General features: G+C 39.0%; 6 protein-coding genes, 2 long non-coding RNA genes and 1 pseudogene across 13 annotated transcripts in view; 3 read left to right on the forward strand and 6 right to left on the reverse strand.

Annotated features, from left to right (window-relative positions):
* LOC117126283 overlaps positions 1–2178 on the reverse strand; it is a 9867-nt gene extending 7689 nt beyond the window's left edge. Inside the window, exon 1 of the long non-coding RNA XR_004448836.1 lies at positions 2112–2178. This is a non-coding gene — a long non-coding RNA (uncharacterized LOC117126283). The remainder of the gene's footprint in view (positions 1–2111) is intronic.
* LOC103827503 (transcription factor MYB88) overlaps positions 1–16044 on the forward strand; it is a 17553-nt gene extending 1509 nt beyond the window's left edge. Inside the window, exons 7-11 of one of the 2 annotated variants that reach the window (XM_033274137.1) lie at positions 77–288; positions 403–548; positions 705–847; positions 922–1063; positions 14750–16044. In XM_033274137.1, coding sequence (XP_033130028.1) covers positions 77–288; positions 403–548; positions 705–847; positions 922–1063; positions 14750–14833 — 727 coding nt within the window. In that variant the 3' untranslated portion in view covers positions 14834–16044. Of the gene's footprint in view, positions 1–76; positions 289–402; positions 549–704; positions 848–921; positions 1196–1268; positions 1858–14749 lie in introns of those variants that run through there. The other variant, XM_009102986.3, reaches the window with a different exon arrangement.
* On the forward strand, positions 4361–6895 carry LOC103827504 (annotated as a pseudogene).
* LOC103827505 (protein IQ-DOMAIN 31) lies at positions 7025–10053 on the reverse strand. Its single transcript, XM_009102988.2, has 7 exons — positions 9919–10053; positions 9321–9456; positions 8992–9243; positions 8719–8907; positions 8562–8645; positions 7384–8491; positions 7025–7288 (listed from the first exon to the last, which is right to left on the reverse strand). The coding sequence occupies exons 2-7, from the start codon at positions 9411–9413 to the stop codon at positions 7257–7259; spliced, it is 1758 nt and encodes a 585-aa protein (XP_009101236.1). The 5' UTR covers positions 9414–9456; positions 9919–10053; the 3' UTR covers positions 7025–7256.
* LOC117126282 (uncharacterized mitochondrial protein AtMg00810-like) lies at positions 9954–11698 on the reverse strand. The gene has a single exon (XM_033274139.1). It carries the CDS (start codon positions 11620–11622, stop codon positions 10855–10857), a length of 768 nt encoding a protein of 255 aa, XP_033130030.1. The 5' UTR covers positions 11623–11698; the 3' UTR covers positions 9954–10854.
* Positions 16045–17636: 1592 nt separating the features above from the next.
* Positions 17637–19253, reverse strand: LOC103827506. Its single transcript, XR_004448835.1, has 2 exons — positions 18056–19253; positions 17637–17938 (listed from the first exon to the last, which is right to left on the reverse strand). It is a non-coding gene; the product is annotated as an uncharacterized LOC103827506 (long non-coding RNA).
* A 413-nt stretch (positions 19254–19666) lies between these two features.
* Positions 19667–22753, forward strand: LOC103827508 (probable LRR receptor-like serine/threonine-protein kinase At2g02780). The gene is made up of 7 exons (XM_009102993.3): positions 19667–21185; positions 21265–21386; positions 21469–21715; positions 21786–21979; positions 22052–22089; positions 22166–22280; positions 22372–22753. The coding sequence occupies exons 1-7, from the start codon at positions 19928–19930 to the stop codon at positions 22618–22620; spliced, it is 2223 nt and encodes a 740-aa protein (XP_009101241.1). The 5' UTR covers positions 19667–19927; the 3' UTR covers positions 22621–22753.
* Positions 22730–24503, reverse strand: LOC103827507 (ubiquitin-conjugating enzyme E2 2). 4 transcript variants are annotated; one of them, XM_009102990.3, is made up of 6 exons: positions 24171–24503; positions 23773–23922; positions 23644–23669; positions 23456–23545; positions 23296–23384; positions 22730–23126 (listed from the first exon to the last, which is right to left on the reverse strand). In XM_009102990.3, exons 2-6 carry the CDS (start codon positions 23895–23897, stop codon positions 22998–23000), a joined length of 459 nt encoding a protein of 152 aa, XP_009101238.1. In that variant the 5' UTR covers positions 23898–23922; positions 24171–24503; the 3' UTR covers positions 22730–22997.
* A 371-nt stretch (positions 24504–24874) lies between these two features.
* On the reverse strand, positions 24875–26582 carry LOC103827509 (single-stranded DNA-binding protein WHY3, chloroplastic). Of its 2 annotated transcripts, none has more exons than XM_009102995.3 (7): positions 26294–26582; positions 26091–26191; positions 25922–26014; positions 25645–25739; positions 25471–25544; positions 25297–25385; positions 24875–25213 (listed from the first exon to the last, which is right to left on the reverse strand). In XM_009102995.3, the coding sequence occupies exons 1-7, from the start codon at positions 26499–26501 to the stop codon at positions 25091–25093; spliced, it is 783 nt and encodes a 260-aa protein (XP_009101243.1). In that variant the 5' UTR covers positions 26502–26582; the 3' UTR covers positions 24875–25090. The 2 variants fall into 2 exon arrangements, with proteins under 2 accessions (XP_009101243.1, XP_009101242.1); XM_009102994.3 differs by having other exon boundaries at positions 25471–25547; positions 26294–26579.
* Positions 26583–27408: the final 826 nt, after the last annotated feature.

A 27408-nucleotide genomic window follows, 5' to 3' on the forward strand; every position in this document is an offset into this window, starting at 1 on the left:
TTTGGTTTCTCTTCTGGTGTCCCATTGATTCAAAGAAATGAGTTTTGAAACGTTTGGTCATGTTTCATTATTTCAGGAGAAGTGACGTTCCAGATGTAACAGTGTTCGGTAGCTATGGGGATAGGTCACACATAAAGGTTAACTCGGGTGTGAATCAGCATCTCTATGGGAATAGATCACATATAAAGGTTGTGAATCAGCAGATAAGACCTCCTTTCTTAGTACTAGCCCACAATGAGGAGAAGGAGGAGGAGAAGAATCAAACAAACAGTGCCAAGGAGAGTGAAGGTGAGCAACTAACTCTGCGCAAATTTCTTCTTCTTGATGCTTATCCTGGAGCAATAGTGAAGATGCAACATAGTGAGTTCCTATTCTGTTAACTTGTGTGTTTTCTGTAAATAGGTGAGGATAAAGGGAATCATGAGGTGTTTCTTAAGAAGGATGATCCGAAGGCAACATGTTTGATGCAACAAGCTGAGCTTCTCAGTTCATTGGCCCAGAAAGTTAATGCAGATAACACAGACCAAAGCATGGAGAATGCCTGGAAGGTAAACTATTCTGCGGTTTTGCCGTGATCCTCAACTCATTTTAGCCACTACACTTTGAAACTATTGACTGGAAATATAACTACACCGTTGCAAGATTCTCTTGTGAGCTTTCAAGTAACAGAACTGTTATTGTTGTTGTTGTTCTACATGGTGCAGGTCCTGCAGGATTTCTTTAATAAAAGCAAAGAGAATGACTTATTCAGATACGGACTACCTGATATCGATTTCCAGCTTGAGGAATTTAAGGATCTTGTTGATGACTTGAGGAGTAGTAACGAAGATAGCCAAGCCTCTTGGAGGTTCTGATCTCACACTTCTTATGATTGTAGTGTTATACCGAAACGGTTTCTGACATTTTAATGACCCTTTATAGGCAACCGGATCTCCATGACTCACCTGCAAGCTCTGACTATAGCTCAGGATCAACTACAATACCACACTCTTCTGGTGATCAAACCCAACAACCCATGTCTGGTTCTCAGACAGAAACACAGTTACTACCAGATAATGAGCAAGTGGATTTACTGTCAACTTGTCATGAGATTGTGCCCATGTCGGTTGAGGAAGAGTTTAACTCGCCTGTTCAAGTCACTCCATTGTTCAGATCTCTGGCAGCAGGCATCCCAAGCCCACAGTTCTCTGAAAGTGTAAGCTTTGCACCTAAATATTTATGGTAATAGTTTTATAAAAGAGAAACATGATGGAGTATGTCTTCTGCAGGAGAGGAACTTTGTGCTAAAAACACTTGGTGTTGAGTCCCCATGTCCAAGTGCTAATCTTTCACAACCACCTCCTTGCAAAAGAGTCCTTCTTGATAGCTTGTAAACCAAACCAAAAGACCGCGGTTATGTCTCTATGGAGCTGACATAACTTGCATTTTTTTGCTTAGATTTTCTTCATAGGTTTGCAGCCATATCGGCCTGAAAAGTTTTAGTGTAGCGGGCGTGCCATGATCTGCATTCTTTTCCCCCTCGGTGTTCATAATCTAGAATCTAAGAATGTTAAGAGGTAACATTTCAAAGTCTAGACCTGAGTTTCTCTCTCAGATACTCAGGAGTGTTTCTTTTCATCATTAGCATACTTGAAGCCCATTTCATAAAAGGGTTAGCAAGTATGTACCCTTTTTTTCAGTTCATGACTTGTGTTGTGTGTAAGAAACATTCTTTTGTTTGTCCTCCTTCTTTTTAGGGTCAAACCCGGATACATAATCCGGGTCTTTTCCTTACCAATGAATTCTTGATTTGTTGTGTTCTTGATTCTCTGTACAGAATCTATAAATATTACATAAAAAGCAGATCTTTTTGTTTTAGAGTGTAAAAAGATAAAAGGCATCTGGCCTTTCTATATACAGTGATGGTTAGAAAACATGAAGAAGAAGAAAACTTAAGCCAAGACTTTCATAAAGGTTTTTGGAGAACCTTTCTTTAAGAAGAAGACAGAAACATAATGGTATTTTTTAAAGAAGATTCATGTGATTTGTAAAGAGATTATATGAATGGAAATCATTTGATTTTGGTGTGAATTACCTTATCTTTATTACTACTACTACAAATTTAAACGTACCTATGTTTTCTTGTTCTTCTCCTTCCTCCGTAGTTATAGTTGCAGAAACATAAGATTTCAAATGAAGAGGGGTTCTTAGTTGGATCTGGATTGCTTCTCTATTAAATGGGAAGAGTTAAAGTAAGTGTTAGTTAGTGGAAAGACAAAACGCAATCATCACCTTTCTTACCTTTTTTGTTTTTAGTTTGAAATTTCCAACCGCTCTTTCTTTGTACTCCTAAACCGGTTTTCAGTTCATAAAATCAATTTTTTTTTTCTAAAATGAACCATAATACCGGTTGACCCGACCAAGAACCGCTCATTACCAATGACACAATGATGCTAAGTTGCTAACAAACTTCCTGGTCGTGGTTATGGTCGTGTTAGCTCGTCATAAATATGAAGTTTTGTCCCTCGCACTGCATAGACAGTATTTTAGAATGTCCCATGCCGCTTCTGGGTGTTTCTTCTTATAGAAATCCATTGCTTCGAATCCGATCTCTTGTGGTAAGGTAAACATGTAGAGCATGTTGTATATTGTGCCCCATGTATAAGTTCATTCTCAGCCGGCGCAGCCTATGAGCATAGATTCAGCTCAACTATAGATTCAATAGAATCTTTAGGACCTGCTTGCATCACCAGCATTATGTCTCACGCGAGATTTTCATTGTACGTATGATGATATATGATTATATGTAGTACCCATGAGGCAATGGGGCATTGGGTGGTGTTTGTGAATCCGTCAAAGGCTGAGGTTTACTTTACGCATGCCTGGCTTTATTATAGGGTGTGCACCAAAGTGGGTCACAATCATTAAGGGTTGGTCGTCGTTGGTTTAAATGGAATTTTAATAATTTCAGAAATCACGAAACTTATATTTTTCTAAAAAGTTTCAGTTAAATTATTCAGGGGGAAATTAAGAAACTCGTGCATGATAGGGAGATAGATATATACGTTGTTTATTAAATCGTGAATTTAATAAAATATTAAAAGTTTATTAAAAACAAAGGTGATAAGATACTTTTGTTTAAAGGAAAAGATGATAATATTGTTAATGAATAAAATAAGGTTGAAAGCATGATAGCAACTACAATATTATGCACTCAAACGTATTTTTAAAATACGTGAAAGTTCTTTAGGTTACGATTATCATAACGGATGGCTCAATGGATAGATCATAGATGATTTGGTTGACAAACCATATAAAAAGAAAAGAGATTATGTTGTTTGAAATAGTTACAAGATTACTACTATTTCAATGCTTGGTATATAAACTTTAAACCTTCATAAAAAAAATATCAAGTTGCAAAATACATATATTGTATTCAGTCAAAAAAATAATACATATATTGTAAGTTTGTACTTTGTAACAATCTATACTCCTACCACTATTCATAAAATGCAAGTTGTCACATACGCTTTTCCAACAAAAATAATTTAAGAAATTACTTTAAGTTTGCTATATATGAAAACTATTCTAGGTACCATTAATTTGTATTGCTGCGATTAGTAACGTTTGTTTCATTAGTTCTGCCAATTTATAAAACGATTTCAAATGCAATTTTTTTTCGACTTAATTTCAAATGCAATTTTCCACAGGTGACAACTGTCAAGGTGTAATATGGACAAAAAGTCTGCTCTTGTATGTAATGTGTCGGTCCATGCTCCATGGTAATGTGAATAGATAGATCTACAAGGGAATGTGTTGGGTCAATGCATGGAATAAAGTTATAACTACAATTGAGATTAAAATATTACAAAAGCGTGTAAACTACCTCTTTTTCGTTAAAAACTAGTCTAAACTTGCTGTCACCAATAGTTATGAATTTAATAAACAAACACCTGTAGGTTTATCTAGATAAATCATTCGAATCTTTTACCACATTCAATAAAATACTATCATTCTAGATTTGATGCATCTTATAGGAGACTTTTAGCTTTTGCTTAAAGTTAAAAATGTAAAGTTGAGACCAATCCGACGTGGACTTGCTGACGCAAGCAAACACGTAACCAGATGTAGTAACCACTTTTATACCAAACTGCAGTTCTGTCTTCGGATAAGCGTATTATTGATTTGGCTCTCTGGCTGCATGCTCCCCAATCAAATGATAGAAGGATAGAATGGTAATTTCGCATAAACCCACACCACCACGAGCCTTTTTGAAATGTAAGAGTGTGCTGTGCTTACCTGTGTCCTCTCTCAGAATTTAACATTCCTTCTTCTCTCCTTCTGATATTTTGGCTTTTTCTTAGAATCTTCCTTTTTTATTTTCACCAAAAAAAGAAAATAAAATAAAAAAGTATTAATCATTTACCGGTATCAGTTACACCTACACTTTGCGCCGCTGAGCAAATCAATAAGGATAATAAGAAGAAGCTCGTTTGCTTCCATTTTCAAATATTCGTTGCCTAGAGCAAAAAATCAAAAAACAAAAAGATTGAGACTTGATCTTAGCAAAATGGGTAATTGTTTGGATTCATCAGCTAAAGTGGATAGTAGCAGCCGCCATGCTAACTCTGGTTAGTCTCCTCCTCTCCTTGCTTTCTCTTCCTTTACCCAGTTTTGTTGCTTGCTTTAGACTTAAAGACTTCTCCTTACTCTCCAATTCCAAGCCAAAGTCTTAACCTTTAAGCTGTTTGGATCTTCAAAGATCAATCCTTTTCAATTACCAGCTGTCTGATTTCAAAGATTGTAGATATATCTTTGGTACTCAATGTTGGATCAAGTTGATTTAAGATGGTTGATATGCTTAACGTTGAGATTAAGTTTATGAGCCAAAGCTAAAAGTCTTAACCTTTTTAAGCTTCTGTTTTGTCTGTGATCTTCAAAGATCAATCCTTTTGAATTACCCATCTCTGCAGCTGTCTGGTTTCAAAGATTGTAGATATCTCTTTGAGATTTAAGTGTTGGAACAAGTTGATTTATTTAGATATATTGTATAGGTTCATCGGGTTCAAGACCTTCTAGCAAGACAAGCCGTTCCACAGTTCCCTCAAGCCTAAGCATCAATTCCTACACTAGCGTAGAGTCTTTGCCTACTACACCAAGAACCGAAGGAGAGATACTGTCATCACCCAATCTCAAAGCTTTCACCTTTCACGAGCTCAAGAGCGCTACTAGGAACTTCCGACCTGATAGTCTTCTAGGCGAAGGAGGTTTTGGTTATGTCTTCAAAGGCTGGCTTGATCGAACAACTCTTACCGCTTCCAAGCCTGGTTCTGGTATCGTTGTCGCTGTTAAGAAGCTTAAAACCGAAGGTTTTCAAGGTCACAAGGAGTGGCTGGTACGTTCTTTGTTCACCTCTCCTCCATGTAAATCATAAAAGTTGTTTGCTAACATGTTTTTGGTTTCAGACTGAAGTGAACTACCTTGGTCAGCTTAGTCATCCAAATCTCGTCAAGCTAGTTGGGTATTGTGTAGAAGGTGAAGACCGGTTGTTGGTGTATGAGTTCATGCCAAAAGGAAGCTTGGAGAATCATCTTTTTCGACGTATGTCAAACCTCAGCAAAGTCTTGTTCATAACCATGTTTTTGTAATCCCTTCTTAAATGATTTTCCTGTGGTGTTGCAGGTGGTGCGCAGCCACTAACATGGGCTATAAGGATGAAAGTTGCAATAGGAGCAGCTAAGGGTCTTACTTTTCTTCATGATGCTAAATCACAAGTGATATATAGAGACTTTAAAGCTGCAAACATTCTACTCGACGCTGTAAGCAAACTCCTTTTCAACCTCCACAGTTCAAGATGTCACTTCGTTTCTAACTAAAAAACTTCTTTATTGGTGTTAATTCACAGGAGTTCAATGCTAAGCTTTCAGACTTTGGTCTTGCTAAAGCTGGTCCTACTGGGGATAGGACACATGTGTCCACACAAGTGGTTGGTACTCATGGTTACGCAGCCCCTGAATATGTAGCCACAGGTGAGACAAACTTTGGCCTTAGCTTTATAAAGCTATTTATCCCTTAGCTTATTAAACTCTTAAGCTCACATCTGAATTTTCATGTACAGGACGGTTAACTGCTAAGAGTGATGTCTACAGTTTTGGTGTGGTGCTACTGGAACTACTCTCAGGACGAAGGGCAGTGGACAAATTTCTAAAGTAGGAGTGGAGCAGAGTCTAGTGGATTGGGCAACACCGTATCTTGGCGACAGGAGAAAGCTCTTCCGGATAATGGACACGAGGTTAGGAGGTCAGTATCCTCAGAAAGGAGCATATACAGCTGCTAGTCTTGCATTGCAATGCTTAAACCCTGACGCAAAACTCAGACCCAAAATGTCAGAAGTTTTGGCCAAGTTGGATCAGCTTGAATCAACAACTACTAAACCTGGAACTGGAACTGGAACTGGTACAAGACAAGGTCTGGTTGATTCTCCGAGAGGTAGTAACGGAACTGGAACAAGGCAAGGTAAGATTGATTCTCCGAGAGGTAGTAATGGAACTGGAACCAGACAAGGTCTTGTTGATTCTCCAAGAGGTAGTAGCGGATCTGTTGTACAGAAATCTCCGAGGAGGTATAGTTATGATCGGCCTCTCTTGCACATAACACCTGTTGCTTCTCCTTTGCCTTCTCACAATCAATCTCCTCGTGTAAGATAGTATCACTGTAGTTTGGTTGCACTAATGTTCACGCTACAATGGATTTGGTGGTGTTCTTTTTTTTTTGTCATAAGCATTTTGAAATAGTTTTCTGTTGTAAAGTATATGCTGCTCAGTGTGTAAATTAATGTATCTGTTCACATTATTGATGTTTTTCTCTTTAGGTGAGCACTATGTGATCTGTGTTCAGGTTTTGGTTTTGAACTTTTTATCTTTTGAGTTATGATTACAAGACTTTGGTTCAGTTCCATTTCACTTTATATTATATCTTTGTTTTACAGAGAACTAATAAAGCATAATTCATGAAGAAATTGTAAATGACTAGGGAGAAGCATTATAACTACTATTTACCAAAAACCCTATTTGTTTGTGAAAACAAAGCATCCTTACAGTAAAACTTAAGAGAACATGTCAAAGACTCAGGCACACCAAACCAAAGTAAAACACATTGAAAACATACAGAAACAAAACAGTTAAAATGTTTAAAAAGGTTTGAGAGCTTTGTCCAACAGTGTAAGATGATCAGAGGATGACTCTCTGGATTGCTCTCTCCATTGCCTCAAAACGAATTCACCGTTTCCACTCAGCTTTTGTCGATTTATCTGAAATAAACATGAACAAACATAAATGATGTAGATTTCAGTGTAAATGTTGAAACTTTGAAGAGCCTTGTGTATAAAGGTTATAGACATCTTACCACCAATGTCCTTGGAAGAAGAAAAAGATCTGTCACTGTTGATTGATCCTTTAGCTGAAGCTATGAGAAGTCTGTGAACTCTTGGAGATATTGCACTCAGCTTATCATTATTGGCTATATGAGGCAGAGAGTGGCGCCTAGTTGTCCCGTTTTTCTCTGGCTTCTCTTGACCACCAATCCTCGGAGACCCTTGTCCTCCTCTTACCCTCGCCTTTGCAGATGCAGTTGGAGCCATGTAGCTTGGGATCTTTCTCCCGCTCTGTGTAGTAAGCCCATCTTCTTGCTGTTGACTTTCAATCTTTGCAGGCAGCGAAGTTCTTCTATCGCTTTGCTTTGTGTTCTCAGACACAACATTTCCATTCTCAGAGCTGATAATCAGAACGTCTGGCTCTTGGATCTCTTCTTCAGCTTTGTCATTTCTCTCTGCGGTTTTGAGCTCATCTTTCTCTGGCTTATCCAGAACCAGTACATTCTCATCTTTATCGAGATCAGCCTCTTTGGAAACTGTTTCAGGGCTATCTTTCACCTTTTCTTCTCCTTCCTCAGGAGTGTCGTCAACTACAGAAGCTGAAACCTTGTCACCAGGCAATTCTTTCTGCACTGAATCTACAATCTCTTTCTTCTTCTTCTCAGCGGATTTGCGTGCAGGTTTATCTACCCCATTAGAAACTGAAGCCTTTTTGAGACTAGTTCTCGGCTTCTCGTCTTTAACCTCCAGTGAAGACCCTTCTTTTATGGCGCTAGTACTTTTTCTCGAACTCTGTTTCGACTTGTTGTCATTCAGCTCTTTACCAAGCGTGGAAGGCTTCCTCACAGTTCGCTTAGGCTTTTCGTTTTCAGCTGTAGAACGGCTACTAGAGCTAGTTCCAGTATTCAAACCACCGGGTGGTTTCTTGATTCCTCTCTTGAGTTTTCCCTTGTCCGCTTCAACTGCTTGGAAGCTTCGTTTCTTTGTCTGAGATTTGGGAACCAGACTCTTAACCACCAGTGGACCAGGAGCCCAAACCTGCAACTGTGTCCAGCGGTCAAGCCACACCTTGGCTGAGTTAGGATCCTCAGGACTATACTGAATCTTCAGAGGTAATGCCGTTGGTGAGGAAACTAGAATCTGAAAAAGCCAGAGAAGCAAATAAGTAAGAGCGCGTCAGAGAATGTAATAGCAAAACTGTTGATGTTACCTTATCAATCATGGAAAGTTTTGTGGGATTCCCAAGCCAACTGCATGTGTTGGTTACTTGTAAAGTCTCAGAACTCTCAGTTTCCTACCAAACAGAAGAAAGTTCGAGTAAAGGAAATCAAAGTGGAGCTTGTAACCTAACAGAGATTCAACAATACCGTATTTGTTTTCTGAAGTTGAACCCCAGTTTCTGAAGATCTAGCATTCTTCCCACGAACAAGAGCTTGTAACTTCACAATTCCCCAAATGCACGAGTACGTAGCAACAGCTTGTCTTCTAACCAAGTGACCACGAATAACTGCTTGTACCTTAATGATACATTTAAGCTTTTGAAATTCTTCACGGGCCTTCACGAGTTTGGGCAAAAACAACAGAGTGTCAGCAGAATAAGACCCAAAATCTCAATACTAGAATGTAGTAAAAAAGTTCACCCGGTGAGATCTGACAACAGCTTGGACCTTTGTAGCAGCTTCTTCAAGCTTGAGTTCTTCAGTGTCATTCCCTGACTCAAGATTCGCATTTGGCTCATCACCTTCAATGTCTCTACTTGGCTGCTGCTCGGGGACTAGTGCAGTTTGTGTAGCTGCAACTTCTTGTGATGAAACCACCGGAGGGGCGTTGGTCGGTAAGTTTGAGACATTGTTCACCACCTTCACTACATTTTCTTCTTTTTTCGCAGATCTCTATCACACATCAACGATGATATCATTATGTTTTTCTAGACATTAGAGAAAAAAAAAAAAATCTTCTATGTTCTTACCAGCTTCTCGCTTCCTTTCTCCAAACTAGATTTTGACGACTTCTTCCCAAGAAGAGACTTGATCCATTTACCAGGACTTGGAGTCTTCCCCATTCTTTAATGGCTATAATTAGAAAGTTTCTACAGATATAGCAACCTGCATTTGGTATAAAGCACCACAAGTCTAGGTGAATTCAGGTGATACACAGCGAATCTATTGTCGCAAATGGAACATTCCGTATATAGATTCACAAATCTGTTGATGGAAACCCTAGAAAGACACACACACACACACACACAAGACATGAACCCTAACAGTCGGAAACAAGACGAAGACAGACATCGACGGTGCAGTAACTAAAGCGAAAGTAGCAGAGCACGAATCAAAAAGATAAGGGGCGAGACAAAGGCAAAGGGCACACAGACCCATTAAGTAAAGTGGACAAAGCAGAGATTTTGACGATACCAAACCAAAACCCATCTCGATTTAACAGAGAAACAAGCGGGAAAACGAGGGGAGAGTGAAAAATCGAAAACGTTTTACAAAGATATTAGAGAGACGAAATCGAGTTGTAAAGCCAAATCAAAAGAGTGAGAGAAGATGGAGCTGAAGATGTACCGAATCGAGTCTTTTGTGATCTTCAAAATGTTGTCTTTTTTTTTTTTTTTTGGCCTCCTCGCCGGAGCAGTGCCCTAAATAGCAAAAGTGGTTACAGTGAGTGAGAATCACACACTCACCGTTTTGTAATGTGTGAGAGAGAGAGAGAAAGAAAGTGGAGACTGGAGAGAGAAAAGAACGGAGTCGAAACGACAGCGTTCTTAGTATGGGCCTTAGATACTGGGCTTTAGGATGGTATGAGCCTAATTGCAGTTCATATTTGAATTTACGGAAATAACCTTTACTTTTGATTGTCAACTGTCATTATTGAAGTCGCTGATTACCGGCATTAAATGTTTTATTAACTACGTGTTACATTCTTTTGTCAAGGAGTCTTTTCATTACTCCTATCACTTTAATTCCAGATAAAATTGTTAGATGTAACGTAAAGTAAATAAGAATGTTGGACACCCCAGTTCAAATTTGATGGAATATGTGCCATTGAAAAACTTTCTACGTAGAAAAACAAGAGAGAGAGAATTATTCTCTCGAGAGTCTCTCCTTCCCACTGTCAAAAACCCTAGAATCGCCCCCGGATTCTCCTGCTTTTCGCGGTGGCTGGTGACGTTCCGTCTCCGGTCACCGTCGGACAACGATTTCGAGTTCTCGTTCCAGCCTCTATCCTTTGCGGTCCCTGCCTTTTCTCTTCTCCTTGCTCGGATGCTCTGGATTTCTCTTCGAGATCTAACATAATCCATGGAAGTCCTTGGCTTCTCTGGAGCTCCGACGAGAAGCGACGAGTTGTGGGTCTCTCTGGGGCCTTGATTTGTGAAAGTGGGAAATATTTCTTTGATTGATTTACAGATTTACATAGGTTTATATACACAAGATTGTTCCAAGATATGATAAGAACAATCCCAAAAATATAGGAACGTAAATCAGAATATTCTACAAAGTCTAACACCCTCTGACTTTTTCTCTGACAAAATGAATATCAATCTCAATGTGTTTAGTGCGCTGGTGTTGAACTGGATTAGAAGAGAGATAGACCGCACTGATGTTGTCGCAATACACTATGGTGGCGCGTCGGAGAGGACAGTGCATTTCAAGAAGAAGATTTCGAAGCCAACAAGTCTCTGCAACAACATTTGCCACGCCCTTATACTCTGCCTCCGCACTTGATCGAGAAACAGTAGGTTGCCGTTTTGCAGACCAAGACAGAAGATTATCACCCAAGAAGACACAGAACCCAGAGGTAGATCGACGAGTAGAAGAACACCCAGCCCAATCAGCATCCGAATACGCAGTCATCGTCATGTTCTGATTTTTAAGAAGATGTAACCCTTTGTCTTTTGTGCCTTGTATGTAGCGTAGAATACGACGTAGAGCTTGTAAATGTAGGTCTCGTGGATCATGCATGAACAAGCATATTTGTTGAACCGCATACGCAATGTCTGGTCTCGTAAACGTTAGATACTGTAATGCACCTGCAAGACTCCTATATTGAGTTGGATTGTCCACTGGTTTGCCTATGTCTTCAGCAAGTTTAGATTTGAGATCTACCGGGGTTGAAACTGGATTGCAATCCTGCATCCCAGCCCGTAGCAAAATTTCCTCTGCATATTTTGTTTGATTTAAAAACATGCCTCTGTCATTGTGAATCGCGGAGATGCCAAGGAATGAATCAATAAGCCCACCACCAGTCATAGGAAACTCTTGTTTCATTGTAGCGATTATGTTCTTTGTCAAGGTAGGAGTGGAGAAAGTAAGAATTATGTCATCGACATAGAGGAGCAGGTACGCAAGATCACTTCCATTCCTGTAAACAAACAAAGAAGCATCGCTTAAAGCCTTGATTAGTGATAAAGTTGACAAAGCGAGCATTCCAAGCACGAGGCGCCTGTTTCAAACCATAAATGGATCGATTCAGCTTGCAAACATAATCAGGATGATCTTTGCTGACAAAACCCGGGGGCTGGAACATGTACACTGTCTCATCAAGAGTACCATGGAGGAAGGCATTTTGCACGTCTAGCTGGTGCACTGGCCAAGCATTGACTAGCGCCACATGAAGAACACATCGAATGGTTGCAGGTTTTACAACAGGGCTGAAAGTCTCTGTAAAGTCAACTCCTTCTTCCTGTGACTTGCCATTAGCGACCAACCTAGATTTATGACACTTGAAATTCCCATGAGCATCATATTTATGTTTATACAACCAGAGACAACGGATGATATTAGCATTCTTAGGTCGAGGCACCAAATCATAAGTACCACTCTTAATAATGGCATCATACTCACATGTCATAGATGGTGTCCAATTGGGATCAGTAAGGGCGTGTTTGTAGCTTTTTGGAAGAGGAGATTGAGTCTGAGACCAAAGGGAGATGATTTGTTTTGGCTTGTGAATACCATGCATTGATCTTGTGGTCATCGAATGTCTAGGAGCCTCAGGGACCGCGGGTACAGTTTGAGTTGACTGACTCGATGAAGAAGGAGCAGCTGGAGAAGTGGGTGTCACAGCTGGAGCTGTAAGGATGCTTTTAAATATTGGAGAGACATCCATATCAGCATTAAGAAAGTCGTATTCAGTCTCCGAGATTGAAGTGGAGTCTTGATACGGGAAGCACGTTTCATCAAAGGTGACGTTACGTGAGATAATAATCTTTTTGGACTCAAGATCAAGGCATCTGTAGCCTCGGTGAAAATGAGGGTAGCCAAGGAAGATGCATCTTGAGGAACGAGGAGAAAGCTTTGAAAGATTAGCATGGTTTTTATTTGGATAACAGAGGCAGCCGAAAACTCTGAGATGAGAATAAGAAACTGGCTTCTTGAAGAGGACAGAGTAAGGTATCTGGTTGTTAATGGCTTTGGATGGTAAAAGGTTTAAGATATGAACAGAGGCATTGAGAGCCTCAACCCAATAAGTGGAAGGAAGTTTGGCTTGAAAAAGAAGAGTTCGAACAGAGTTGTTTATTGTACGTATCATCCTTTCGGATCGTCCATTTTGTTGGGACGTATACGGACAGGAGAATCGAAAATTAATCCCTTGTTCTGCAAAAAAATTATGAAACTTTGAGTTGTTATACTCTGTTCCATTGTCACATTGCAAGGATTGAATTTTCGTTTTGAAGTGTGTTTCAACATATTTGAAAAAGAGATGAAATGTTGAAAACACTTCCTCCTTGGAGCTGTGGGGATAAACCCATAAAAAATGAGAGAATTGATCCAAGAAGAGGACATAATATCGTTTTCCACTTAAACTGAGGACTGGAGATGTCCATAAGTCAGAGTGAATGATTTGAAAAGGTGCAGTGACAGATGAATCAGAAGAATAAAAAGGCAATTTTATTTGTTTTCCAAGTTGACAAGCATCGCAAACTAGAGAAAGATCATGTTTATTACAAGATAAGAGCTTAGAAGATAATAAAGACGAAAGAGATTGATTGGTCAAATGAGCTAAACGACGATGCCAAGTGTTTGAGGTGGTGGTGAGGAAAGCTGAATGCCCTGTAGTGAGCTTATTTGAAGAAGAAAACACTGGATACAGATCACCCGTACTGTCACTGCGGAGAATCGTCCGACGATTTTGAAGATCCTTCACAGAAAAACCATAAGGATCAAACTCAATGGAAACAGAGTTATCTCTGGTAAATTTACGAACAGAGATTAGATTTTTGATAATAGAGAGAGTTACTAAGATGGATGAGAGATTTAAAGGACGAGAATTTGAAGGAAAAGAAAAGAAACCCGTTTTGGTTATTGGAATTTTGACCCCATTGGCAACAGTGACTGTGTGTTTGGTGCCATTATTAAGAACAGACTGTAGATTACCTGGGTTGTTTGCTAAGTGAGCAGTGGCGCCAGAGTCCATATACCACTGATGATCAGATGGATCCATTAACGTCATGGTGTTGAAAGCAGAGGCAAAGTCTGTAGTCGGAACTGCAGCGACGAGATGATTGTTCTGACCTTGCGGCTGAGCCTGAAGCATCTGTTGGTTGATAACAGGACGAGGACCAAGAATGCCTTGATTGTTGAATTGTTGCTGCGGTATCCATTGACCTGGTTGTTGATTATTCCACGTCTGATATCCAGTAGGCCAGAAGGGAACGCCCCATTGGTTGTACATTGGTCGATGTTGATTGTTGTTGTGTCGTCCACGACCTCTGTAGTTGTTGCGTTTGGAACCTCTGTTATTGAAGAATCGCTGCTGTGGTTGAGGTTGATGATCAGATCGCTGAGTAGGAGTCGAAGACGAGACGTTGAGGACTTTGTCAGATGAGGCGGAGTCCTTGACAACAGAGGATTTCTTTCCCTTGTTAAGCCTTTCTTCTTCAAGGATGAGCATCGAACGAGCTTGTTCAAAGGTAGGGAAAGGTTGACGATGCATGATCACATTGATGATGTTGTCAAACTTGTCGCTCAAGCCATTGATCATGTAGGTGACAAGAGTTCTTTCTGAAACTGGTGCATCAACGTTAGCAAGCAGATCAGCCGTGGACTTGAGATCTTGAGAATAGGCATGGATCGTCTGGTCTCCAATGACCTTGGTACGCAGATCGTGATCGAGCTGAATAGCACGGGCCTCTTTGTTGTCCCTGAAGAAGTTCTCGATGCGAGTCCAGATTTCCCGAGAAGTACCTCCAGTTTTGAACGTACTTTTGAAGAGATTCTTCGAGAGAGTCCCGTAGAGCCACAGTTTGACCAACCCGTCACGTTTAGACCACTGTTGATCGTTATCATCCGTTGGAAGAAGCGTGCCGTCAAGGTGACCAGCAACGTCGAAGCTCTGGCAGTGAGTGAGGAAGAGCTCTCTCCAGGCGTCATAGTTGTGATCATCAATATCTAGAATGATGGGGATATGATTTTTGATGTTGTTAACACCGTACGCACGTTCAAGAGCAGTAGCGACAGGAGCAACCATGGTGGATGAGAGTAAGAAACAGAAAAAGAGCGAAGAAGATTTGAGAAAAAGAGAAGAAGAAGAGAATTATAGGTTCAGGATCGATGAACCCTCTGATACCATGAAAGTGGGAAATATTTCCTTGATTGATTTACAGATTTACATAGGTTTATATACACAAGATTGTTCCAAGATATGATAAGAACAATCCCAAAAATATAGGAACGTAAATCAGAATATTCTACAAAGTCTAACAATTTGACTTGGATGCTCCGATTGTGCTCGGATCTGGGTCAGATTCGAGACCCGAGTCTCGCCGGGATTGTGCGTCGCGTCGCTGCCAACGCTGTCCTAGCCTCTCCGTCTCGCTCCAATCGCCTTCTTCCTCAGCTCGTTTCAAGGTTTGTTTAGAGCTTCTCTTCTCAGTTCAGATCTGAGTGACATGTGGTCTCGAGGCTTGCCACAAAGAACCTCTTTCTATAGGTCGAGAGCCAACCCCATGGCGTGCTTTGGCGATCGTTGTAGCTTCCCTTCTCGCTGGTTGATGTCTAAAGGTTGGGTTTTGAGGACGACCCTCTCCGAAGGTGTCCTTGCCTGAATGTGGAGTTTTCGATCCCCTCTTTGCCCGCCTGTTGTTGTGGAGTTCTCAGTCAACTCTATATGTACTTCATGTTCCCTTATTGCATATCTCCGGTTGAAGCGTTTGTGTCTTCCCTTGATGGTTCTTGCCGCATATTGTGGTCGCGTGGCCGGTTTGAGGAACTTGTTTGTACCGCCTACGTTTGACTGGAGCTTGCTCTTCATCTTCAGCGGTGGACTGTCGGGTTTACACTTCCACTCTCTCCCGTGTTAGCTGAAGGCTAGTTTGATCGGCGTCCTCCTCATGTGGTGCCCCGGAGCCGTTGCCAGCCGCCTCCGTTGAAGCCGCTTGGAGCCACCTTCAGGTGAGTGTTCGTCTGAACGGCCTACAGCTATTCTCTTGGTTCCTTTCGGTGATCGAGAAGTGGTATGTTTGGGAAGTCATATGTTGTTTCTTGTCCTAGTTCACTTATTAAGTTCATGGCTTACCTTCATCGGATTGCTTTGATCTTAATCCTAGTTCTTAGGGGTTTTTTTATTTTTTTGCGGCCCTTAAGAACAGAATGGCTTTATAAGCAAATTCTGGTTCAATCACAATTGTAACCAAACCTTCATTCACTGCAATGATATTTACATTCTTAGCAAAAAAAAAAAAAAAAGAATATGTGCCATTTAAAGAAAAATAAAACATTTTCAAAATATTTGAAAACTCGGCGTATATCTTTTTTTGTATCAAACATATATTTAAGGATATGTTGAAAAGTATTTATGCTTGTTCACTCGATCATTCATCTCTATTTCGTGTGGTAGGCGGTGCATTAATTTTTGGAGATTCGAAAGATTTGTTTATTGATCTTATTCACACTATGTTACAAATCATTTTTCGACAAGTGATTTATCCAGCTCAAACATTATTTAAATTTAGTTATGGAGTTTTTTTCTAAATGTACTATCGAAAAAAAAAAACTTTAGTGACATAAACCAATCAATTTTTAATTGTTTGCATGTAATATAAACCGGAATGTTATTTAAGATGATAACAAAATAATGCGGGCGGGCCTAAATGTGTTAGAATAGAGGGACTGAAATACGAAGAAGCCCAAATAACGGCGTCTATTTATTTATTTGGAAGTTTTTAGGGAATTTAATAGTAAAAGAGTTGGATTGAGCGATTTGCATAAAAAATATACAATAATAATGAAATTTGCAAGAATGGAAAAAACATGTGGAGCCCAATAACAGTAGATGCAAAAAGACACTGGTAACCCTATCACTTGTATCATTCTCTCTCTCTCCTTCTTTCTTTTTTAATTGTAACAAAATTATATTAATTTTTCCCTGATAAAGGGACGTCGGAGAAAATATACGGTATCGGAAAAACGTTAGAACCCTGAACGAACGGATTCAGCAAGAACGAACAAGCATAAACACAACAAAATCTAGACCAAGATCTAAAGAGAGGAGATTGTAGCAAGGGAAAGAAGACATATGAGCTATTGGCCCAGTCCCGACGAACACAAAGGGGTATTGGATCCGATGGCCTCGCAAATTCACGGCATCCGGTGTGTTCGAAACCGTACATCGATCCATCCACGATTAGTCTTCACCAAAAGAGCCATCCCCGTAGTTGCTCTACGGCCTCGACCACTGAATCTACAAGAGACCCGACTCTCAAACTTTTTCCACCAAGTTCAGCCGCTGCCTCGCCGTCACACGCATGCTACAGCACCGCACACAAACCCTAAAATATACCGGCCAGTAAGAGCTTCAACATCTAAGAGGGATATGTCCCGGAGAACCAACATCCCGAAAACAAGCTCGTCGACACCAGGATCTTCACAGCAACGGCGCAACAAGAAGAGTGTAGTGCCGATAACTAACTAGCAAAACTCCGCAAAGATAAATAATAATTAGCCAGCTAACATGGGTTATTAAAGTTTATGTATTTGTTAGTTTAGCTGGCCAATATTCGTTAATATTAGTTATTTTAGCCGGTTAACATTCGTTAACATTAATTAGTTTAGTCGGCTAACAAATATATATTTTACGTATTTGCATCAAATCTTTACGGGCAGTATATTTGTTAGTTTAGCCGGCTAACAGATATATAAACACGTACTCATCTTCTTTGCTTTTAGTTTGGGTAGGGTTGGCGTAAGTACAAATTATATGGTTGATATATAAGTTAGTATGGTTATAATGTGACTCATTTATATCTTCCATAAATTAGCATGGCTACATGGTCGGTTAAACATAATATTAACTCTATAACCAACCACAACACATGATAAAATTTGTGTACGGCTAAACACAAAATTAACTCTTTACCAAACCTCAACACATATGATTAAAAAGATTTTTAGCCGGATATAACACTGAAAGCATAGTTAATTAATTGCAAATTTATGCTTTACAACCGATAGCACCTGAGACGAATATCTTTAGATAAAAACGGCTAAACTAAAACTTGTTATTGATATAAATTTTGGCCTGGTCCTCTTCAAAGTATCTGTAAGATCTTTGCTGGAAACTAAAATGCCACCAACAGTAATAGACCTGAAAACAGAACGTAAATGAACTGAATTATTAATATTGCTTGGCCGTATAATGTTTATCTTAAACCGGTCACTATAACACGTATCCGGCCACATAGATAAGTAAATAAACACATACCTTGGCTGAAACTGGTCTGGCCCTCTCTGCAATATTTATAGAGATCTTTGCTGGAAACTGGAACTTCGCAAGCCTTTGAACCCTCCCATTATAGACCCTTCCGATCTAAAGCAACAAAAGACATAAACTTTGTCCTATATCTGGTGAAAATCAGAGTACATGCAAATGGTGGAGAAGAAAGTTCTGTAAAAGAGAGGAGGAGAGAATTAGGAGAGAGGAGAGAGATAAAATAACAGAAGATTTTACGGGAGAAAACTTACAATTGTACAGAGCCTGGATAATCCGGTGAGAATTCGATTAGTTTGTAAGAAAGGTTCCGGCGGAGTAAACAATGAGAATGGGAAAGATGAGAGATGTAATGGCTATTTTAGAAATAAGGAGTGTATCGATTATAGTGAAAAAGGAAGTAATTCTCTCCGATAATTTTTTTTCACGCATAAGATAAAGATATAGGTGTTTTGTATGTACGTTAGGCTTTTAGAATGTTTTGTACAGTGAATAGGGGTAATGCGGACAATAAAAAAAAACACATCAGCGAGAAATGCTAAATTCCATCCTTGCAAATTACTCAGTTAGTGGTGTACATGGAATGCAATTTCTCTTGGATTTTCTAGGAGAAAAATATACTTTCAACATTGGAAAATATATATAAATGACTGATATTTTACCTTTTTATTTGATATATAAATGCCTGTTGTAGAAATATTAAATGATATACTTTCGCAGTGACGATTGTTCCAAGGCGGTTGCATGTGCTTCATCGTCTAGAATCCATAAATATTTTACAGTAAATCATTTCTTAATACTTTCTTGAAGACACGATATCACGAATTCTTTATCAAATAATGAAAAACCAGTAGTTTCACTGCACAATCATTAACTGAAGGTAATTTAATTAGCAAAAAAAAAAGATTTTACCAAATAATAAATAAATAAATAAAAGAGAAAGTAAATGAACAGTTCATCAAAACAAAAGAACACAGCTCGACATTTGTTAGAATCTCGACACTTTAAAAGAAAAGAACACAAACGTAATGGCTTCGTTTTCAGTCGAACAAGAAACGACATACATTTCTTGATCTCATTCTCACCGACAAGTGACCAAACATCATCTCTAACCTGTTCAATTATACAGAGGTTTTAATCAAACAAGTGTTATCATACATGTTTTGAACAAAATCACGTGTTGCATTATTAAAAATAAGGGTCCCTTTAAAAAAAACAAAGCACATGATCAATTTGTTTCCAAAAATTCACAAAAGAAAAACTAGTAATGCTCTCAAGTATCCTATGATCTTGGTTTGGATTTTAATACATTTTATTTATTGTCAATTCCTTTTTGACATTCATAATTACATATACCGGTCAATCGAAACTAGTTATAAACAAGTTGAACTAAATTAAACCAAAAAACATTATCTAAATCAGAAGACCTTTTATTACACAATACAATACAGTTTATAATGTGAACTTAAAATAAAATAAAATAAAAAATCATAATCCATGTTCTTCAGTGTATTAAAAGTTTGAAAAGTAGAATATAAAAAATCATAGTCATGTTCTTCTATGCATTAAAACCAGTCTGTCAAGCGGAGGTTGTGCGATGTGCAGTAATGAACAAACAACCAAACACAAAAATATCAAAAAAATTACTATAAGAAATGAAAGATGGCATTAAATGCATCCACTTAATTTTCCCATGAACATCTTAACTCTCTTTTTTGATCCCAAGCTATCCTCCAGGCTCCATCTTCCCACATAGATCTGCCAGTCTCTGTGATCCCAGAAAAAAGAAAGAGGACAACCTTCAATGAGTAATCTGTTTCTCTAAGCCAAAACACATCTCCAAACACTAAAAATTTAACAGAGAAAATGCAAAGTTCCCTCCAAAGCCATGTATTGCCCTTCACTTTCCTTCTTCTTCTTCTCCTTCTTCCACTACTCTCTGAGTCTCAGTTACCTCCAAGTGAATCAAAAACTCTCTTTGATATCCAAAAGCAGCTACAGTATCCACATATTCTTCAGTCATGGACCAGTACAGCCAACTTCTGCAACCTTCCTTCTTCTCCTTCCTTCAGAATCCTATGCTCCAAAGGTCACATAACAGAATTAACCATCACTGGAAACAGAACCAGTAAGCTCTCTGGAAGATTTGAAGAGCTCTTCACTCTTCTTACAAAACTCCCAAGCTTAAACACTTTGTATCTTACCTCACTCGGTATATCCGGTCCTCTCTCTCCTAAGATCATCACCAAGTTACCACCTTCTCTCCAATCTCTCAACCTCAGCTCTAATTTCATATCCGGGAGTATTCCAAAAGAGATTTCCTCTTTGAAGAATCTGAAAAGCCTTGTTTTAACAGACAATCTTCTCAACGGTTCTGTCTTTGATCTCAGAGGGTTGTCTAATCTTCAAGAGCTGGACTTGGGAGGTAATAATCTCGGTCCTGAATTGCCTTCACTCCCAAGTAACCTCATCTCTGTTTCGTTGAAGAACAACTCCTTTAGATCCAAGCTTTCAGAACAGATCAAGAAGATGAACAAGCTTCAAAGTTTAGACCTCTCTTCCAACGAGTTCACCGGATCGATTCCGGAGGTTCTGTTTTCTCTTCCTTCTCTTCAAACTCTCAGTTTCGCTCAGAATATGTTTAGCGGATCGCTTCCAAATTCTACCTGCAGCTCCTCAAAGGTTAGAACTTTAGACGTTTCTCATAATCTTCTAACCGGAAAGCTTCCGTCTTGCTACTCTTCCAAGAGTTTCAAGAACCAGACAGTGCTCTTTTCATTCAATTGCTTGTCTTTGAATGGGACTCCTAACGCTAAATATCAGCGTCCGCTTTCTTTCTGTCAAAACCAAGCGAGCAAAGCAGTAGCTGTGGAGCCTGTCCCCAAAGTTGAAGAGAAAGATTCTGCAAGAAGCAAACTCGGTTTGGTGATTTTGGTAATCATTGGTGTGGTCATCCTTGCAGCAATTTTGGTTGTTTCGGTTTTGATTATCCTGAGAAGAAGAAGATCAGAATCAGAAGAAGATACTTTTGAAGTGAACAACAACAACAATGATAGACATGCATCTGATAAAGCCTCAGTTTGCAGCAACACAACCACCAGCACTAAGTCATTACCAGATTCAAGTAAACAAAGTCTATTACTACTACTTTATGATTCAGTTTTTTCTCTAGCAGAATGATTAAAAGAATTTTACGAACGTAGGACGTGTACCGCAGACAATGAGATCTGCAGTGATTGGTCTGCCACCGTACTACATGTTCTCCTTGGAGGAACTGGAAGAAGCGACTAACGACTTTGATGCAGCAAGTCTTCTCTGCGAGCAGGTAAAAACAACAACAAACATAGCATGAAACAACATAATATAAAGTCTTGATTGGTTGATATATATTTGGTATATTACAACAGTTGTACAGAGGTCGTCTAAGAGAAGGCATAGCAGTGACAGTGAGATGCATCAAGCTGAAGCAGAAGAGTTTACCACAGAGCTTAGCTCAGCAGATGGAAGTTTTATCAAAGCTAAGGCACATGCATTTGGTCAGCGTTCTTGGACATTGCATTGCTAGTAACCAAGGCCACAATCAACACGCTGGACACACCATCTTCATTGTCCAAGAGTATATCTCAAACGGGTCGTTAAAGGATTTTCTCACAGGTAAAACCTGAAAAAGACATAAAAAACACATTCAATTTACGGTAGATTTATATGGGAATTTTTTAATCAGATTGTAGGAAGAAAGAGGTGCTGCAATGGCCTCAGAGAATGGCGATAGCAATAGGAGTCGCTAGAGGGATACAGTTCTTGCACATGGGAGTAGCACCAGGAATCTTTGGGAACAATTTGGATATAGAAAATATTCTGCTTGATGGAACACTCACTGTTAAAATCAGTGGCTACACTATTCCTTTACCATCCAAGGTATAAAGCCATTTTGCACAATTTTCATTTTCCTCTTTTAAATCAATCTAAGAAATTTTCTCGCATTTTTAGGTTGGAGCAGAGAGCCATCAAGTCAAAACTCCAAAGAGGTATATATCTTATAAGATATGGTAAATTACGTTTTCATCTATCAAATTCTGAAACTTGTTATGGAATTGTGTGCAGTAATGAGGATGGAGAGAAAGAAGATGTGTACCAGTTTGGAGTGATACTACTTCAGATCATCACAGGGAAGGTAGTAGCTGCAGGCTCTTCAGAGATGGGAAGTTTGAAGCTTCAGGTCTGTTCATGTTTCATATTCTCAATTAAAAACTTTTTTTCATATTTGTTAATCTACTAAATTTGGAACCCTCTTTCGTTATACCTCACAGCTGGAGAATGGTTTGAGAGATGAACCATCAGTATTGAGCAGCTTAGCAGATCCAGCTGTTAGAGGATCATATGCTTATGAGTCGCTGAGAACAACCGTGGAATTTGCTATCAACTGTCTTTGTGAAGATCAGAGCAAGCGACCATCTATTGAAGATGTTGTATGGAATCTGCAATATACAATTCAAGTGCAACAAGGATGGACAAACAGTGGGAATCATGAAGCAACCATGAAGGCAATATATGAATGAAAAATCCTCAAGAAAAAAAGCTGATCATAGAGAGAGAAACTTGTAGAAACAATAATGCAAGATGAATGTAGAGAGAATAAGTCAATATGTAGTCTCATGGATTACAATATTACATGAACCATCTTACATTGAACTCTCCAAGCTGACTTAGTAACCTGTTGTTTGAAACAAAGTAAAATAACATCTCCGAAAGATAATCAAATTGAAATAGATATAATGTGGTTGAGATAATACGTGGAAATACATAGAAACATTAATAGCAACAATCACAGAGTTTGAAAAACACACGGAAGACAGGAAAGAGAAAGAGCTAGCGGAACCAAACACAAGAGAGGAGGTTCAATGTTGTTGAAGACAAATGCTACAGCATGTTATTACTAGTCTGCAGTCCAGCTTTGTTCCACAACCTCACGGACTCTTCTGTTATACTCGCGTTTGCTTTCACTGAACATTCGAGCAGCTTCGGAATTCGCAGGAGAATTCGGATTAGGATCACAGAGCAGTGACTGTGATTTACAAAGAAAAAGAGAGAGATGGTTTAGCCAATGTGATCATATCAAGAACACCAACACTTTAAAATGGAGGCAGTCGAGGAAGTAGAGGAACAACAATCATCAACTGTTTGTTAGAACAAAGACATGGGAAGCATTTCAATATGAATGTTTCTATTATTACCTGAATGGAGGTAAGAATAGCAGCGACATCATATATAGGACTCCACTGGTTTTGGAGGATGTCCAAGCATATACTCCCATCAGCATAAACTGCACGACAACGACCAAGTGTCAGTTTCGTGAATAAGAAAAACAGGTGATGTTGGTATCTATAAACTTACTGTTAGGATGGAACATCCGAGAAACAAACCGAACAGTTGGTGGTTTGTTTGGATAATCTTCAGAAAACTGCAGTGAGAGTTTGAAAGTACCTGACAAGATCATACAAGATAGAGAATGTAAGAAGAGATAACAAAAGATTGCTAAAAAATATCAATCAAGATAAGTGATGACAATTAGAAAACATTACCTCCATCCCAAGGGGTATCATCAGGCCTGCAAATCCCCAAACAGAAGAAGGAGACGACGTAATTAGTAGAGTGAAGTGAAGGACTCAGAAAAAAAAAGGGGTTCTAATTTCACTTGTTTGATTGATTACCCGAAAATAACAGCGTTCCAGAGCATGATGTTGTTGTCTTGAGGAGCACCGCTGATTCCAGCAGGAGGGTCTTGCTGCAACCTCTTGAAATCCCTCATCAACCTCTTCCTCGCTGGAGTAGACATCCTTCTCTACCAATGATCACAGAAACTACTAAAAATCAGGACTTTCAATGTGTTCCCTCAACCACTTGCCTAAGTATCTGAAATCTACAGACGGTTATATAATAATCTATGATCATAAAGCTACATAGCTTAGAAGCACATCAGTTGCAAACAAGGGAAAAGTAAATCTCTTAGGACCGGATCAATTCAGCAAAAAGAGAGAAACTTTGAAAAGCATGTGTGATAAAAAAGTACAAACTACGGATCTACCAACGAAGATGAAAGAGATCTCACTGTTAAGCAAAAAAAGGGGAGGCGAGAACGGTGTAGGTCGTCGTCGTCAAGCAAGCATCTCTCCTCGCGGCGAGAAACGGTTGGAAACTAAAGAGGAAGATGATGAAGGCCCGGTGATGAGAGAAGAGTCTCCGATCGATCCTCGAATTCACCCCGTTGCGATTGAGAAATGATGAAGTGGAGAACTTCGTATAACGCACGCAGAAGAGAAGAGAGGGTGCTTAACCGGAAATAGACTCGTAATAACCAATTTGAACCAACAATAGAACCGAGTTTAGCAGCCTTTACTTCGGTTTATTCTTCTTTGCTTGGTGCATGTAGGTAACAGTGGGATCCAGTACTTGGACTTGGAGAGCTTATATGCTGCGTTAGAAAGATGGCAAGATGTGGGAAGTATCAGAGGCATGTAATAGATGAGAAGCAACTTGTTAAACTTACCAGGTGTGTTAGTTTGTCTGGTTAAAGTATTTGGACTGGTGTCTGGTGATGCAAAAACAGGGTTACGTGTAATTGGCATGGTCTTGATTAGGAAAGACAGACACTAAAGGACCTAACCCAACAAAAAGAAACAGCTCATTGTGTGGTCTATTACACTCGGTTTAATGTCTGAATGCGATAATCCACATAATGATCTCTTTCTCTTTGTTGGTTTTAGGTCCCTTAGTGTCTTCTATACCTCGAATGCAATCTTGATAACACAGAAGGAAGGAGCAAGTTGATTCTTGTATTACCAAAATTCTAACCTTTTGCTCTTGAATAAAAAAAAGTCTCAACACGTAACATGAATTTTTCCTCCACAACAACACATCCCATTTGGTCTAAACACTAGTTCAGTCTCTAACTGCTACTCGTTGATTGCGATAACAAAAAGATGGGATGGACACAAGAACCGAGTTCCCAAGGTTGCATGTAATTCTCAATCATCTACTCCATTCGTAGTCTCCTCCATACTTAGGTGACGACGCATTGTTAAGACGGTTAGAGTCTTCTGGTTTGATGGAGCTTGCAAACGCTTGCCAGCCTATAAGGTGTGGCAAGATGAACTGCTGACACAATGTATACTGTTAAAATAAAGGGCAAAGGGTCTTTTTACAAAGAGATTAAGAGAGAGAGAGAGAGGGCTTACGTTGAAAGCAGAGATAAGAACAGCAAACTCTGCTTTGGTGATTGGTATGTATACACTCTCATCTACATTCAAAAGCTTGTTCTGAACACCTTCATGAAAAAAAAACACAACAACGGTGGATATCAGAAGAGCTTTTAATCCATGAAAGAAACTAAAAAAAAAAGATTCACTTACTCAGGTTAAAGAAGCGGCCAGAACCATCTGGAAGAGGCTCAACTTTCAGTACCTTCCTCACTTTACCTTCATCACTACTACAACAACCATAACACAAGATCGATTCACGAATCAGAACTAAAAGAACAACATAATCTGAGTAATCAAATAGATCTCACAGGGTCCTAATCATACCCTTTTCCTTTGTTAGGATCATGGAAGAACTCACATGATTCCTTCGGCCCAAGGCTAACTAAATTACCAATCTCTGTAACTGATAATGAGAACACCTGCATCAAGTCAAATCAAAACATCAACTTACCACAATCATGTTCATGTAACAATCTATGAAGTACTAAGTTAAATATTAAACCAAACGTCAACACATGATCTAACCACAATCATAATTTCTTTCATCAAACCAAGAGATGATCATCATCACAATTCCATAGACTACTAGATAACACCAGACCTGTTTCCTGCTCCAATCGTACTGACGAACACCAGCTGCAGGAGCAAACTGAAGCAGCAAGAACCCTTCCTTCGAAAGCTTGAACGCACCGGACTGAACAAAGACAATGGAGACCAATCTAAGATCAATGCAAAGATGATTCAACAGAGATTTAGTAAAAGAGACATACTTCTAAAGCCACAAACTCGGGCGCACGAGGCTCTATAGTAAGAGCAGCCTTCCCTTTGTAAATCGAATGACCCACATAAAACCGTGGCGAGGATCCTTCCCCTAATCCAAACAAAACACATACACAAATCACAAGTATGATTTCAAGCTTCCATTTTCACAATTCAGACAGAAAGGAACAAGCTTTTTTCAAGTGGGTTTTACCATTTTGTTGAGAGTAAGCCGGCGAAGATGAGTCGCTATACCGAGACTTCACCGTTAACTTCACCCTCTCCGTCGGCTTCACGGAGAAGCCACGCCCTTTTCCGACGAAAACACCGGCGGTGAGAAAACGAGCTTCTGGGAATCGATGGGTTAAGAAGATTCTAGAGTTTACCGCCAATGGAGGAGTAGAAGATAAGAGCTGCGACATCGTCGTCTTCTCCACTGGATACGACGGAGGAAAAAAGGTTTTAAATTTCAACTAAAGGAGAGAGACAGAACTTTTCGTTAATTCGCTTTTACTCAATAGTTTTAAGATCTTTATAAAATTGGCCCAATAGTTTTTAGGGCAAATCTCCAAAATAGCACATTTCTAAGTTTATATCACAAAAATAACACTCAAAAATTAAAATGACCAAAATAGCATTTTATCTTTTGAAAAATTTAAATTTTTTTATTTTTCAAAATTTGAAATCTTATCCCCAAAACCTCACTTCTCAACTCTAAACCCTAAAACCTAAACTCTAAACCCTAAACCCTAAATTCTAAACCCTAAACTCTACCCCTTGAGTGCTATTTTTGTGATTTTTGCCCTTAAGTGCTAGTTTGAGAACAAAAACTTGATTTATTGCTATTTTGGTCTTTTTCTCTAGTTTTTACCTAAAAAAATTAAAATCAACGATTTAGATTTACTAGGTCCTTGTCTGCGCTACGCGCAGATAGTATTTTGATTTTTTTTTTCATATTTTTGTACTATTATGTCAATTGTTTAGTTTTATAAAATGTTATGTTTTTACTGTAAATTTGGAATTAAAAATCTAATTTTTTACTTACTGTAAAGTAAGTTAATTTTTTTGAATCTTACCACAACACATTATACACGAAGAGAATATAGTTGGTCTTTATATTCTTATTTGGTGTAATATTGAAAATTTTGATGGTTTGTTTAAATAGTTTTTTTAAATTATATTTTAGAATTGATTTTCGTGACTATATTCTATAATTGTCTAAAAAAATTGTTTGTCCCATATAGACATCCACATAAATATGGACTTCTGATGAATTTGTTCATTGGGATATTTAGTTTCACTTTCCACTTTATTCTCTTTTTTGGCACC

Source organism: Brassica rapa, chromosome A06, assembly GCF_000309985.2.
Source record: "Brassica rapa cultivar Chiifu-401-42 chromosome A06, CAAS_Brap_v3.01, whole genome shotgun sequence".
Lineage (NCBI taxonomy): Eukaryota > Viridiplantae > Streptophyta > Magnoliopsida > Brassicales > Brassicaceae > Brassica > Brassica rapa.